We start from the raw sequence: 15594 nt of genomic DNA, 5'->3' as shown, positions 1-15594 counted from the left end.
AAGCAAGGCAAGATGCCATTCTGTGATCACTGATTTAAGAGGTCTTGCATAGCCAAAAGATTTATCTTCAGTATTTTCAAAAGTGTCCTTCTGTATATAAGAGAAAAAATAAATTAAAAAATGCAAAATGTGTCCACAGTCAAAATGTTATTATTTAGACTTAAAAATGCTGTAAAAAAAAAATAATAAAGGATGTAAGACAAATATTTTCAATCCATTTAAAAATATTCTGTATCCTCTTTATGGATACCAGTTCCATATAACCACAACAATAGCAGGAAGATTCATATACATGGGGTGAACTCACTGTTCAGAAAGACAATAAACAACAAATTCAAGTTCTCTAAACATGTTATTGAAAGTGTTTATTGTTCTCAGCACCAGAATTATAAGTGATGTCAATTTAAATAAATGCAATGCCCAAAAACTAGAATTAGCAATTAGTTTCTCTATGTGATGCATGTATCACATCCAGTACGTTCTTGATGCTTTCTACACAAACCTCTTCTTTCTGATGCTTCATAGAGGCTTGCTGCCATATCTCGTCAAACCTTGCATCTGAAATGTTCACGCCAATGTTGCGAAGGATTCCTGCAATCTACAAAATAATAGAATTTGTGTAATTCTGGTCAGATTTTTCTTTCAACTGTATAGAGTCTGGCTTTTGCATGTATTAGCAATCTCTACCTGCCAAAGAATATTTTCCCACTCTTAAATAAAAACTACAAACCATATCCTACATCCTTAACCAAAGAAGTTCCTATTTAAGGAAATCTGAATCTTACTGGGATGAAAGCTGTGGTGCACAAAATTGTCTTTAGTTAATAAAGTAATGTTGATGCAACTTCAACACTGGAAAAATCAAACACAGAAGATTCAGGGAAAAATAAACATTTTTTAAAAGCTGTAAGTCAAGTCCTTTTTATCCATTGTATTTTTACTGCTCATAGTTACCAACATAGATCAAACTATATTACTTTCTGTATTTCACAGCGAGAGTACTATATGCAAGATCTTCAATTGGTATAAAGAAGTGGGTCGAGCGACTAAAGTGAAACGGTTCACGTCAACTTTAGGTCTTGCTGTAGTTCCACACCAAAGCAACTCAGCAGAAGTATTTTTATTTTCCCTGTATTTTTTCATTTGGATGCTTCCTGCTGCATGCCTCGCACGCTGACCTGTTGACTCACTACAGAAAGGCAGCTTTAGAAGAATATTGTAACTTGCACTTTTGTTAGTATAAGCAAACATTTGGCTTCTTCATCTGTATCATGTGCGTGCATGTGTGTTACACTAATGCTCTGGAGATTTTATGCATGCTTTGGTAAAGACCTTTAACACAGTCAAATCAACCTTGTTTTCATCTTTCTCTAAAACTGTTTTCTGTATAAATACAGGCCTGATTCACAGTACAGCAAATCTACAGCTTCAGCTTAGCCAATAAATCTAAGACAGTTTATACCAGCTGAAATTACGAGAGGAAAACATGAACTAAATTTCGTTTCCTTAGGCATAGGTGTTGTTTCAGTTAAATCAATAACATTACTCATGAGGAAAACAAACCAGATTTGATCTAATGTCTTCAACAAGCCAGTGAAATTTAGAAGTTAAACTAAAAGTACTATTCCATTAGAGGATATCACTCCAAGGAAATAAAGAACTACATGCTTTCATAACTTGGCTTCACCCCATTAAAATACAACTCTGCCCTGACTCATCAACAGCCATAAAATAATCACTGACTACACCACAGACTTACAGATGGAGTTAAACTGACCCTTACCTACTATTAACATGATCTTATTGAATATAAATTATACACTATCACTCAGTTATGTAACTTCTGTTCTCTTCAGTAGACTGGGATGAATTCCAGTAAAGAAATAAATAAATAGCAGGCTCTAGAACTATTTTGTTCTTCTGTAACACAAAGAGTCACCTCATGAAACTTTTATACTGAGAATCTGCATTCATTTCTAAGAAACAAATGCAAAACAAAATGACTCTAGGCTATCATATAATAATTTCATTATCTACTACATGTCTGAATATATTAATACTACATAGCAAAATAAAGACCATCACTAAAATACTGAAACATGAGTATAGGGTGATCTAACACACTCACAGGTGGTTCTGTACCGAACTCTGTGTAGCCCATAGAGTCTACAGTGAAATATGACATCTCAGGCAACATTATAACTTCAGAGAAGAGTGTTTGACAGGTATAATGGGCTTCTCAATGAAGCATGAATTCTATTTACTGTTAGCTGTATTCTTCATGCACGGATTTCCTACTTCAGAGCTAGATTATAAAATGGTAAATGCTCACGTATACAACACTCTCACAAGTCATTTTATGGATACATATAGAACATGACACCAGACCTTTTACATCTCCAGCCACTAACTAGCAACATGCTTTTCTGTAAAATGCATACTCAATTTCCAGTTCCACTTTCAAATGCGACTGAATATTTAATATAACGACTAGTAGAGAGGGAGAGGTTGTCAAGGCTTTTCTCACTTTAGATTGACATTTCGCATTTGGTTACAATTGTCTCATAAACTGTATTTCAGGTAATGAAGTTCTCAATATTTTTTCACTAGAAAATGCATAAAAAAGTAGAAGAATAAACAATACTGAGAAAGTAGCAAAGTTGTTTTAGCATTTTTGTGGGGTTCACAGCATTTGGACTGTGAAATAATAGGGTGGTAGTAGTGCCCAGAGATATCAGATAGAAAAATTGCAGAGTTCCCACATCCTATCTTTCTTTTCAGAAATATGAGAGGACACAGTGTTGGGGTGTGACTCCCTATATCCTCTACCACTGTAAAAGTCCTTTGTAGATCTGAGCCTACGACCATGACTCGGCAGAGCACTTAAAACATATATTCAAACAGTTTGCTGATTTGCCATTAGCAAAACCTGCATGTTTGTTTGAGGAGAGGCACCTTGGGTAAAATTTTCCACTGAACATCCTTCTGTCATAGAAACTAGTTCTACATACCTGTAAAAATCTTACAGGTTTTTTTTAAGACAGAGAATCATAAAATAACTTAGGTTAGAAGAGATCTTTGGAGATAATCCATCCAACCACGTAATCAAAGCAGGACTAACTTTACCATTTGCCATTAAACCATGTTGCTTAGGACCTTGCTCAGAAATTTGAATATGTGCAAGGATGGAAATTTCACACTGCTTTGCTCTTGTCAGACTCTTAAGCCCAGACTAATTACCTCATTCGACACAGCATTTGAGCATGTTAGTAGCAACAACCTGACGTACTTCCTTGTATTACTTATTGAAGTTGGATCTCAATAAAATTAGTATCAATCACATTTATGGATAATTTTGAATGTGAAAAGTATATATTTATCAGATAGTTGAATCGACGTAAAGAAACATGGTAATGTTGCCCCAGTGAGTTTTACAAACTGTTTTTTTGATAATATGACTTTCCACTCCCACATGGCTAGAGGTACCTTTATCTTGGAAGAATCATAGAATCATAGAATGGTTTGGGCTGGAAATGACCTTAAGATCCTCCTGCCATGGGCCTCACACTAGACCATGTCACCCAAGGCTCTGTCCAGCCTGGCCTTGAACACTGCCAGGGATGGAGTATTTACCACTTATGTGGACAACCTATGCCAGCGCCTCACCACCCTCACAGTAAAGAACTTTTTCCTTTTATCTATCCTGACCTTCCCCTGTTTAAGGTTGAATTCATTTCCCCTTGTCCTATTGCTACAGTTCCTGATGAAGAGTCCCTCTTCAGTATCCTTGTAGGTCCCCTTCTTCAGACTATTCTGAAGAAATGTACTATACCTCTGCCTTTGGTCTTGTTTTTAAAAAGTCCTTTTCATACACTCCCTTTTGACTGAAGACAGAAGGGAACAATAATGCATAGGCACTGGCATCGTCACCATAATTAGTTCTGTCACTGAGGCGGCGAATTCGAGGAGCAGGAAGATCTGAACGAATACTTGGAACACCACGCACTGGACAACCTGTGGAAATCAGTCAACAGGCATCATGGAAAAGCCTGTATGTAAAGACAGTGCCAAGGAGAAAAAAAAACATTTTGTATGAAAGAAGAAGAAATTTGATACTTTGTCACATGTAGGTTCAATAAGTCTTACAATTTTCTTCCTCATCTCTTTTTTTGTATTTTTAGCATTTCTAGCTTCAGGTACATCATGAAGCATGACAGCAAGAAATCTTGCAGTAATATTCTAGTACTTACCCAGAATTTCCAGATGAAAACATTTTTAGGCAATTCCAACACAATATTGTTCTAAAGTTACTAGCTTAATTTCTCAAAGACATCTAGATTAACCGTCATGTTTTGAATCAACCAACCATGTAAAACACCCAAGTCATGTAACTTCCAAGCCACAATCCTAAACAAACTTAGTTTAGATAAATTAATTCACTACTGTATGTTAGTAGAACCCGTAGCAATATTTTTTCAACTTGTTGCTGACTTTGTCTTAAATAATGCTCAGAAGTGAAAAGTACCATTCACCGTACTTACAGGTTGTTGGGAGACCACCTACTACAGCATTGTAGTGAGAAGAAGTTGTTTGATAATTTGCAAATACATGATCTGTTGGTCTTGTAAGTATTTCTGGAGTCTTTTCTGAGCTTCCCAGTTCTTTTAACACAAGATCTTCCTGCTTCAGCTCCTCATTTATCTTTGTGTCTTCAGGCAGAAAAAGAGCATCCATTTTTTCCGCTATAAGCAAAAGTTATGGTACATCCAAGATTTATTATCAGCACATATAGACTAAGAGGTAAATATCATTGCTTAAATGCTTGAAAAACTATAAAGTAGGTAACATAATTAATCTGCATTTCTGATAAAGATTCTAAGATATTTTTTACTTTCTCTTAATTTATGTGACATTCTCAACATGCAACACAAAACTCCAGGGTTCTGAAAAACTTTTTGTATCTGAGGTTCTGTCAGTGGTAGGCACTCTCTAAATCCTACCCTTCTAAAGGAGCGCTCAGTCAGTGACAGCAATGTCCTTTCAATAGCTATTATAAGAACAAGATCATCTCCACAATTTCCCAGTATTAAGTCATCTACCTTTTGTAATTATTTTTTCTTCAAACTCTTTAACAGCTGTTTTGTTTTTCCAGTTCAGAAAGTTTGTGAACTCCAAATAATTAATCAGACCATCTTTATCCAAATCACAACAGTCAAATAAGGAATCCAGGAGCTCATCATCTACATTCAGATTAAGCTGAAAACAGGATTTTCGTAGGTTGTCCTTGTCTATCATTCCATCACCATTCTATTATAAACAAAACAAAACAGTTGTTACAACAGCCATTATAAAATGGCTCCACCAAGAAGAACACATACACATTCGTGTTTACATACGTATATAAATACAGTGCCAGACACATCATTTCAGAGGAGTAAAATTGCTGAACACAAAAAGAAACCCTTAGTAATTTAGAAATTAAAAATATGAATATAAAAGTGTCAAAAAATAATTTTCAACTTAATACAATGATCTGAGAGTAAAAGAATGTGACAGAGTATTATGACAAGGTAACAATCTGATCACAAATGTTGAGGCAAAACCTCAACAAGATTTCTTTTGAAAGTGAGGCATCAATCATTCTGTATACATTACAATTTATGTTGTATATGAAATGTCAATTATACATTTTCTTCCAGACAGAAAAGATCTGAAATTCTTCTGCTTGGAGACTCAGTCAAAAAATATAGCTTGGAAGAAAATTTGAACATAATCCCTTCAACTCTTTTTCTTTTAAGAAGAAATTTTGAAGAGCAAAAACTGCTAAGATTATTCCTGCTTACATGCCCATTGCTTGCTGTTAACTTGGATACACCTGGAAGGCTGCAAACAATGTTGTGCTTAATTCCATAGCATATCACAGTAGATATTGAACATAGGGTAACTATTAAGCTACCTTGTCTTTATAGTCTTCATCTATACTTGCCTTGTTATGCTTGTGTTTCTTCATGTCTGTATCTCCAGAGCACGGAGCACTGTGTCACGCATTCCTTCACATTTATACTTCTTCAAAGCACTAACCTTATCATAATGCCTGAATGCTTCTAGTAGCATGTCAAAATTCTCATAGTTAGCTTTCTTCAAACTCTGCCGAACTTCAGTCAAAAGGGTTCTCCCTCTGTCTTTACCATGGAGGATCTCACATGGAACTCCATGGTGAAGAAGATCAGCAACTCCTATAAAAATGAATACTTCCTCAATTAGTTGTGCATATACAGAAAACGGACACTTTACAAAAGGAAAATTTCATTTTCAAGATGCTGATTTTAAGCACTGCTAAACATCTGATACATTTCATTAAAAGATCAAACAGTCCATATGATGATTTCTCTACCCATATGCAGTAAATATCAAAGCTTTTGAAATATCTTAATATAGCTTCACAAATCCATCCACTGAGTCCAAAAGCTTCTGACAGCAGTAAGGGTTACTCAATGTCCAAAAAGTTGAGAACAAAAGAACATCTGTTATCAATCTATCATGTACAGTCTGTTGTATCAGTTCTAACCAGAACCAATGTGAGAGTCGATGTAATATTTCAGATAACTATATACCATTGATTTCTAGAAAAACAATCTACTATTTTTGTGTTACTTTTCCTACTTTCTACATATCCTAAGTCTATTAGTGTTTTTAAACACTTTAGCACACTGAGCTATAGTCCTCCTCCAAGTCCCCAAGCACCAAGGTCACTTTCTGGAGTTGAATTTCGTTCAGAGTACAGTAACAAATATGAGTAGCTCACCTAATCCCCTTCTAACAGAAATGTACATACATTTTCTATTTGTTAATGATGAATTTTTTTGTTCATTTTCTTCTGCTGTTCTTCATAGGACAAGCATACCTACATATTTAAAATATTTAACTTTATTATACTACATGGTAAAGCGTGCATAAATTCTTACGCAGAATTTGAACAAGTCTTCTCTGGTCTTGACTTATTTAATAGCTTGGAGCCACTTACCTTTTTTGCTGTTTGCTGTGTTCCCTAGTTGTAAAACATAATGTTAAAACACCATCAATCCCAATATTGACTATCTAAGTTGACTTTCAAAATTTTGTCAGAATGATAGTATTTTTTTATTTTCATTTCCATTTTCTGTCTCTCTGCTACCTTCAAAAACATATTCTTATTTACTGCTAATTATTTTTATGCTTTTTACAGAAATCATAGAAAAATAATTGAGAAGAAAGACACATCACTATTTAAATAACCATTTTAACTTTGTCACTTAGATGTCAATATGAGTTTTCTACTGTTTCTCTATTTCTGACATTCATTTTTTTCTCACTAGTAATTTCACTTCATCTCAAATTTTCCCTCCAAAACTTTACTATCACTTTTAAATTTCCGTACCTTGCCTCCAAGATTTTAGGAAAACTATATACTATAAAACCAACAGTAATTAATTCAGCATAGTTTCAACATGGTAAGATTTTATTCTGCCCCTGAACTTACCATATTTATATGGACAGAGTGACATTCCAAATGTCCGGTCTGGGGGAACAGTCTTAGTTTCTGCTATACTGTCAATAAGCACATTTCTTTGTTATTTTCAAATAGTTAAGTAGCCAAAATAAACCCTGTGCTATTATTAAAAAAATTGGATCATCTGTTATATAATAAGGGATGATACACATAGTTCACCTGAAATTTGTTTATCAGTACTTTCTTTGAAGTTGCTATTCCAGAAAAGCATCCCTTTATGAACCTGTTTGGAACATTTGCTGTCTGTAATATAACAGAACCAAATGTAAACATTAACATTTTGAAGATTTATACTCATTAAAAGGAAAAACATTCTATGCTTTTTGGGTTTTTTTCCCCCTAAGATGATAGAAATGAGTGAGAAAAGTCCTTGTAACATACTCGTAAAATAACAGGAATGTTTAGGACAAAACAGATCTCCCACTGAAATAATGTCTCCAAATAAACTACTTTTGACTAAAGTGGAATCACATCTCTCCTTTTTCACATGCAATTTTGTGTCTACCAAAACCAGAAACCAAGCCAATATCCATCTGGAAAACTTGGCCCAGTTTTATTTACCAGAAAATTAAGATGTTGTTGATGATGTTAAAGACCTGTTTGTCCATTAATTTGAAAAAGATGCAATGTTCATTTTATCTCCATGTTTAATAATTAAAACTGTCACATGAATCCAATTTCCATCAAATCTGAAAACAGAATCAGTACTTTGCTCTAAAATATAAACCAAACAAACACAAAAAGAAACACAACCACATAGAGATGGAAGCACAGTAATTTAAAAACTACTGTGTGTTTTTCTTTTCTCATTTTCATGTTACACACAGGATGTGCATGGTGGAAAAGTCTCTAAATAAAAATATGTTAAGTTTGTACTTGTCTTGTCGTATTAGTGCTGGGTTAGAGCTTGCACTGCAACCTATATTCTCTGATTGACTGACCATATTGCCTCATGTTGCTCACACTCCAGGTCTACTTCACAGCATGCTGGGACACAGTGAAGAGGAGAGGAGAAACTGGCTCATATCTGTGTTCACTCCTTACCAGGTACTATGGGCATGTCCTCCAGAGTCACATAAGCCTGTGAACTTGAGCTTAAAATTAAATTTTGCTACAAAGTCAGTAATGTTGTTCGTGAGTCTTCAGGTATGATTTTGCAGAAATCTAGAGCATCTGAAAAGACAGTTCTTTTACAGGTTCAGGAACCCTAGATTTGTGGCACAGCTGGATCCTGACCACACAGTACCTTAGGACTACTGTAGCCTTTCATAAGCACTGTTCTGCAAAACTAAAAAGCTGTTCCTGACCACCTGAGGTTTATGAGGCATTGCAATGATTCAACTTAGATTGAGACATGATGCTAGACAACAACACAACTTAGTTCCATGTCCTTTTCCAAGGAAGTAATAAAGTAAGAATACAGGTGATGTAACAAAGATGACCAAAAGTAGTGTCAGAGTAAGCAAAATGGTCAAATCCTAAAGTAGGTGAAACATTTCAGTTCTTTCAAACCTTCCTGACTACAAAAGACAGGGGAAATAAAGTGTTAAGAGTGTGCCTGTAATTTACTATACGTAAATTTGATCAGTTCAGATACAGACCATTTCAACAGTAAGACTTCACCGCATAGACACAGTACAGCCCTCATTAGTAACTTGTGTACTTATCAGCCTAATAAGGGCAAGCAGAAAGCCCCTTCTTGTAATTGAGTGGTGCAATGGAAGTACTGATTGCAGAATCATCATTTTTAACCAAGACAGAAAGACATACTGGAGACTTGGCAAAAATGAGTGAATTTTGTTCTTGGTTTTGCTTACATACAGGCTTTTCCAAGCTGAAGTTGAAATTTTTTCCTTGAAATCTTTGTTTTGATACGATTTTTTCTGCTGTCTTCCTACAAATTATGACAATAACTCTGACACATTTATTTAACAATACTCAACAAATATTAAAATTTATATGTTAGAAGTAAACAGCATCACCTCTGCAAGACAAACACAAATCTAGTAATTGAAAAATCTTCCCATTTAAAATCAAAAGTGTCTATGTAATGCTAAAGACATAAAGTGTAATACTATGGTAGAACTGATTTGGACAAACTATTCTGAAAATTATTCCTTGCAATTTCTATTTGGTTTAATATAGCTATGAACAGGATTCTGAGATGTAAAGTTATCTTCAAACATGAAAACTCACTCTTCTTGAGAACTCACACCACTATTTAACTAGTTAACACTTTGCAACTTACAGTTCTGGAGCAGAGTGCCAATTTAAGGATTTGGATACGTATCGCCCATCTTTAAAGTGAGGGGTTTTTATTCCATAAACAAAAGACTTGCTGAAATTTTGAGAGTCATACTTCCTATTTATTGCTTCCCCTGTGGAAAAGAAAGCATTTCAACCTGTATTATAGGGAAGAAAAATGTACTAAGTCTCTTCGTTCTTAAGACAAAACAATAAAGAAATAGAAGCAAATAACTAATTACCAATTCTGTTCAATTAAAGATAAGTAATTTGCATTCCTCATGTTTATTAAGTAGTTATGAATAATCTTATTGTTAAAAGTGAAGATAAAAAGCAAAATAAAAAGCAAAAACTGCTTCAGTGGTAAAATAGTTGGATGTACTTTTATGTCTCAATGAAAGCAAGCTCTATAGAACTAATGAAAAAATACCAGGTAGCCTAAGTAGTAAGGGTCATGCAAACAAACCACCTGATAATGTCCATAGCTGAGCCGAGACATGTACTATTTAATTTACTATTTGTTAAGAAAAAAAAATACGCTAAAAGGAAACAAAGTGGTTTTGAGCTGTTGCATTTTCAGATATACTCTTGCTACGTTGACTTCAATGGAAATTTTGCCACTGACTTCACTGTAAACAAGATACTACCTCCTTGTTCACGAATCTATTAATCCAGTCTTGCCTATAAAAGGAAATTTCACATCCAAGAATATCACATAAGTACTCTATGAAAGTAAGCTGCAAACACGTTTCCTGTCACAGAAAAAAATATCATTTTATTTCTTCGATCTCTTTTCAATCACCTTTTGAAAAGAATGGCAATTAGAACTTTCAAAAAGTATTATTCACTGCATGCTTTCTAATAAAGGCATCCTCTGGCTCTAGGGCAGCTTGGAATTTCTGTAATTGTTCAAAACTGGAGCACATAGTGACTTTTTTTTCCCTGATGTCTGCCTGGTTTTGTCTTGGCCTCTCCATGATTTTGTGGATGGAAGTTACAAAGGAGACAGATACAGATAATGAACAATTCCACTAAAACACCTAAGAAATGTGGGAAATAGGAGAAATGAAATTACAAGTTTTGCCAGTTTATAAAAATAGTACTTGTAGAAGGATCTCTCAGTGAGAGAACACAGTACTGTAATTTCACTTCTACATAACTGCCTCCATATCAAATATACATTACTACAACTGAAATACCTGTACTGCAATTTCTTACATGTTTGGGCTATACCTACAAAACTGCTGGTACCAGTGCAATGGACAATTTTATTGTAACACTAATCTTTGAGAGCAGCAATGTAAGTTTCTCAGCCTAAGTGGAAATGATGAAACTGGGAAAAATAGAAGTGGATGCAAAAGTAATAAACATACTAGACGTCAGATTGCTGTTTGTCACTCTGATCCTGTGCAGACCTGTGAGATAAAGGGTAACCATCCCTGAGCAGACCACTTCACACAGGTACAGCCCCCAGAGGCTGAAGCAGCGGATGCACAGCCCACTCGAAGGGCAGAGAGAGAAGCCATGGGACAGACTCACAGGAAGGTGCTGTAGGCTGCGGAACCTGCATTCCAGAGAGCCAGTCGGCAGCCTGAAATTCCTGGTAACCAGAGAGTGATGCTGAGCTCTCCATCGAAAGGTCTAGCTGCCCTGAAATTCTGTTTGGATCCTGACAAGAGAGGAACCAGAGGTGAAAGTACTGGAACGGGTTGTGGCTTTAATTTGAGATTGCTCTCAATGGCACAGACAATGTCAAACTCAATAAGCAACCAGGGCATCTATGAGTTTCTAGTTTCCTGGAAATACTTTGTTTTTCAAATAGCACCTAAAAGAAATCAGGCTTCCAACTCATTCATTACATTCCTATACTGTTAATGCACTCACCACAAAGCGATCTACATTTATAGAAACAGGTCATGCTCCCTCAGTTGCATGTAAGTACTTTCTTCACATCATTACTTTAAAAAAGAATTAATATTATATTAATACAGTACTAAGAAGTAATAGCTTATATCTCAAAAAATACCTTACAGTAAGTGTTGAACATACAAAGAGGAAAAATTACCTTTATTTATATTAGAACTTTTTATCAGCTTTTGAACTTACCCACATAATAATCTTTGTGTGACACAATGTACAGATCATGTCCTTCTCTGGCTTCTTTATCCACTTCCTCAAAAGTTTTTGGTGGATTTATAAGCTCTCCACCTGATACATCTGGAAAGTAAGGAATAAATATACGTTTGGGGAAGGTAAGAGAGATGGGTGGTTTGTCTGGTTTATTCTTAAACAGTACATTGCTAAGGAATATGCTAATACTGTGGAAAAATGATACTTCTTACCACATTTCTAGTCAATCTATAGGAATCTTACACAGGACTAGGGAAAAAAGTAAAAATCACAGAAACTGAGATGAACATTAACTGTTGCAAGAGAGCTACATGGTCAACATTTGCTCTCATCTATGGAAGAAAGATTCACAGGTCAAGGTAATATCTCTTATTAGCCCTATTAGAATAGTTGGGAAGGTAAGTTGTCAGCTACTTAAACAGTTCCCCAAGGAAATCTCCAAAGACAGATCTGGAACACAGCCAAAAGCCCTACTAGCTACCAAATGTTCTCAGTTGCTTGTTTCTTCATTACAGCTGAAAAATACTAGTACATTTTTATGCCTTTCAATAACTGCTATAAAAAAACCTTTCCTATTAAGCTGGAATTGCAGGAAGCATGGAATACATGCTAGATACTAAATTGCAGATTATCTTGCATTTAGAAGAAAAATGTTTTAACACTGAATTTTCCTACCTTGGATGGCATTTATTCCAAATGTAGTATTAAGTATATCCAAGTCCTTAGGTAACATAGCATCATGTGATCTGCCCAAGGGTGCTCGACGATTACGTAAGTAGATTGCTTCTATTTTGTCTTGCATTTTTTGTTGAAAACTGGTTTTAGGAAGTGGATTTATCAATGATGCTACCTAAAGACATTATGAACAACACAAGAAACAGGAAAACCAGCAAAATTCAATCGATCACACATGAACACGGCTACCCCCTCATACACACACAAACAAAAGTTTGATCATAAGTGTCCTAATAAAATCTTACATGATTACAGTGACATTATTTTATCTACCAAGTTGTAAAACAAAACTGCATTTTGAAAGAAGACCACTAATAATCAGTGCTGTGCTAAATCTCCAGCTAAATAACATACATATTGTGAGACAGAACTTTTTATTTTTATGTGAGTTTTTCCACGTGCTGATTTATAAAATTTCAGACTGCAGCTTTTCTTTTCTTAGTGTACATTATAAACTATAGTCAAATTATAGTAATGACCAAAACTTAAGTATGAAAACAAATAATAACATCTTTGGAACAAAGTCACCTGCTGCTTACAATTAAAAACATCTATTGTCTACTGGTGAAGACTATCCTCTAAACAGCTACTCCCAATTCTGCTGATGCAGAATTTAAAGACGATATATCAAGATACACACTTAATACCGCATCCTAAAACAATACACCAACAGAAACCACTTCGGCAGGATTTTCAAAGCTTAGCACTCGCTTGGGCAAAATTTTTTCTCCCAGTGTACACACTGGGCCTGGGTCAATAGAAGTTATTTGTAAAATAAGGTCAACTTAATGGTGTGGAGGGAATCTCAAAAAAAAAAAAAAATCAAATGTCAAAACAGGGTATTTTGATCTTCCCCAATCATTTGATTTTTCAGGCTACCCATCAAAGTAATGGGGATCCTAGAGAGGGTTTATTATTAGATTCTTGTTGAACGTTATATAAAGAAATATTGAAAAAAGTAGTAGAAAATACAAACGATTCAAACCCGCACTTAGTGAACTCATTAAGATTCCAACTCTTCCTCCAGTTAATATCTAATTAATAATACAAAGTGAAAGGGTCTTCAATAGACAGTACAAGCTAAACAAATTAATCCATTCAATGTAAAGCTTCTGAGAAGGGACACCTTCTAGATTTTTATTCATCTTGGATATGCCTAATAAATGTCCTACTCAACATCCTCTGGTATCAGGACTTACGTGTTTCAACCTGAAGACTTCTTTTTGAGACTTGGAACTCCTCTTTGTCTAAACTTCTTCATTTGTAAAATTGAAAACAATTCATTTACAAGCCCAGGTAATGAAATGTATCATAACAGTGTATTTTACTAACACAACTGTTATTTTCATGGGTTTTAACAATAATTATGTGATAAAAATCACCAATGATTTCTTCAGTTGATTACAGATTACAAAAATAACTTCTGAAGAATACATACAAAATGGTCTGACATTTCCAAAACATCACTTTTAGCTAACAAAATCAGTTTCAACCCAAACATAAGAAAGAATACGTAATAATTACACTGAACCATAAGCACGTTCTCAGCAGTTCTCTTGCCACGAGTTCAACAGGGTTTACCTCTGCAATCAGTAAAGAAGAAAGCAGCAAAATTTGTGGGTAGAAGACTGTTCATTAGCTTAAATGTTGAAATTACATGAATAATTCAGTAGTCATTGCAAAGTTGTCACTGGTAGAAGTGACTGAACTTGAAGTGTTTTCCTATTTCAATCATGCTAATTAAACCCTATTAATTGACCTCAGAATTCAGATAATCCACAATAGCAGTGAAACGCTGCAGTGTAAATCACTCAGCTATGTACCTTTATCCCTGACTATGAAGAAATCAGTTGCTCTTATTAAGGGCATTCCTAAGCAGTCCATTCTTAAACAAAAGAAAACAAGTCACATTCTTACACTGTGTGAAGGAGGTGACTCTATGCCATGTGTCAAGTGAGATGCAATGTCAGGATCATCTGCTCTGCCGTAGAATATTCTTTCAACACCAGGAGCTGGATTTGTTGTATTTCGAAACTTTCGCACAGTAGGTGGAGTAATGGGCTATATAAAAAGCAAAGCAAAAACAATTTTACACCAGATATTCACAGTATATTAAAGAAACGTACTGCAGCCATTTTGGTGTGATTCCACCAAGGTAAGAACAAAATATGAAGACGTTTTAGGGCTGTTACACATGCATATGTTCCTGCAGATGCTGATCTTCTGAGCGTATGGTCAACATAGTTCAGCCGAAATTTTATTCAACTAGCAACAGGAGTAATGAGAGAGCTGCTAAGTTTCAACTATCAGGTTCCATCTTTAAGATGGACAACCACTTCTTCATGTATACCTCATGAAGCTCCATTTATACGACATTTATCAGTTTCAGAAACCTTTAACCTGAATGAAGCAATTTCAAAAATTATTTTCACCATCAATGAAGCAATTTCAAAAATTATTTTAACCACCCATTTAAAGGGAGATATGTTATTCAAGGGATCTGTTAGTGTCTCAGTGTCCTCTGACGCTTCAGAGGCAGGTGGGAAGACCAATTCTGAGCAGCATCTTTGTAAAGAAGAACCTCCATCAGAAGTAATAATAATTCCTAATAATAATCACTATAATTGTATTACTACGGAAACACTAACTGAACCAATTCTATTTAGTCCCATCTAAGAAAGCATGATGAATTCTGTAAAAGACACAGAGAGAAAAAGAACTGACAGGAGTGCTTGACTTCCCACCAGCTATTCTCTATGATCTCATGTGACAAAAACTAACTTTGGAAAAAAAAAATAAATAGTAGTTTCTAAAGAGCAAGGATATAGGAAAAAAAAAATGGAGCTGGTTTCACACTTGTCTCAAAGCACAACTTCTAATGGGAAATAGTTACTAAGTTCCATAAGGAGCAGCTGGAAAACCAACTCACCCTGGGT

The 15594-nt window shown here is 35.1% G+C and overlaps 1 protein-coding gene across 1 annotated transcript; it reads right to left on the bottom strand.

Moving 5' to 3' along the window:
• Positions 1 to 469: 469 nt before the first annotated feature.
• On the bottom strand, positions 470 to 14719 carry EFHB (EF-hand domain family, member B; the record flags this gene model as incomplete). The annotated part of the gene is made up of 10 exons (XM_010016491.1): positions 470 to 598; positions 3833 to 4014; positions 4542 to 4742; positions 5100 to 5307; positions 6082 to 6236; positions 7520 to 7605; positions 9798 to 9927; positions 11900 to 12010; positions 12599 to 12773; positions 14576 to 14719. Coding segments are annotated over 10 exons (1521 nt in total), but the record flags the coding sequence as incomplete, so codon positions are not given.
• Between the last annotated feature and the right edge of the window lie 875 nt (positions 14720 to 15594).

The sequence above is a fragment of the Nestor notabilis genome, unplaced genomic scaffold (genome assembly GCF_000696875.1).
Source record: "Nestor notabilis isolate BGI_N333 unplaced genomic scaffold, ASM69687v1 scaffold18976, whole genome shotgun sequence".
In the NCBI taxonomy this organism is placed as follows: Eukaryota; Metazoa; Chordata; class Aves; order Psittaciformes; family Psittacidae; genus Nestor; species Nestor notabilis.
This window is presented reverse-complemented; position numbering and strand designations above follow the sequence as displayed.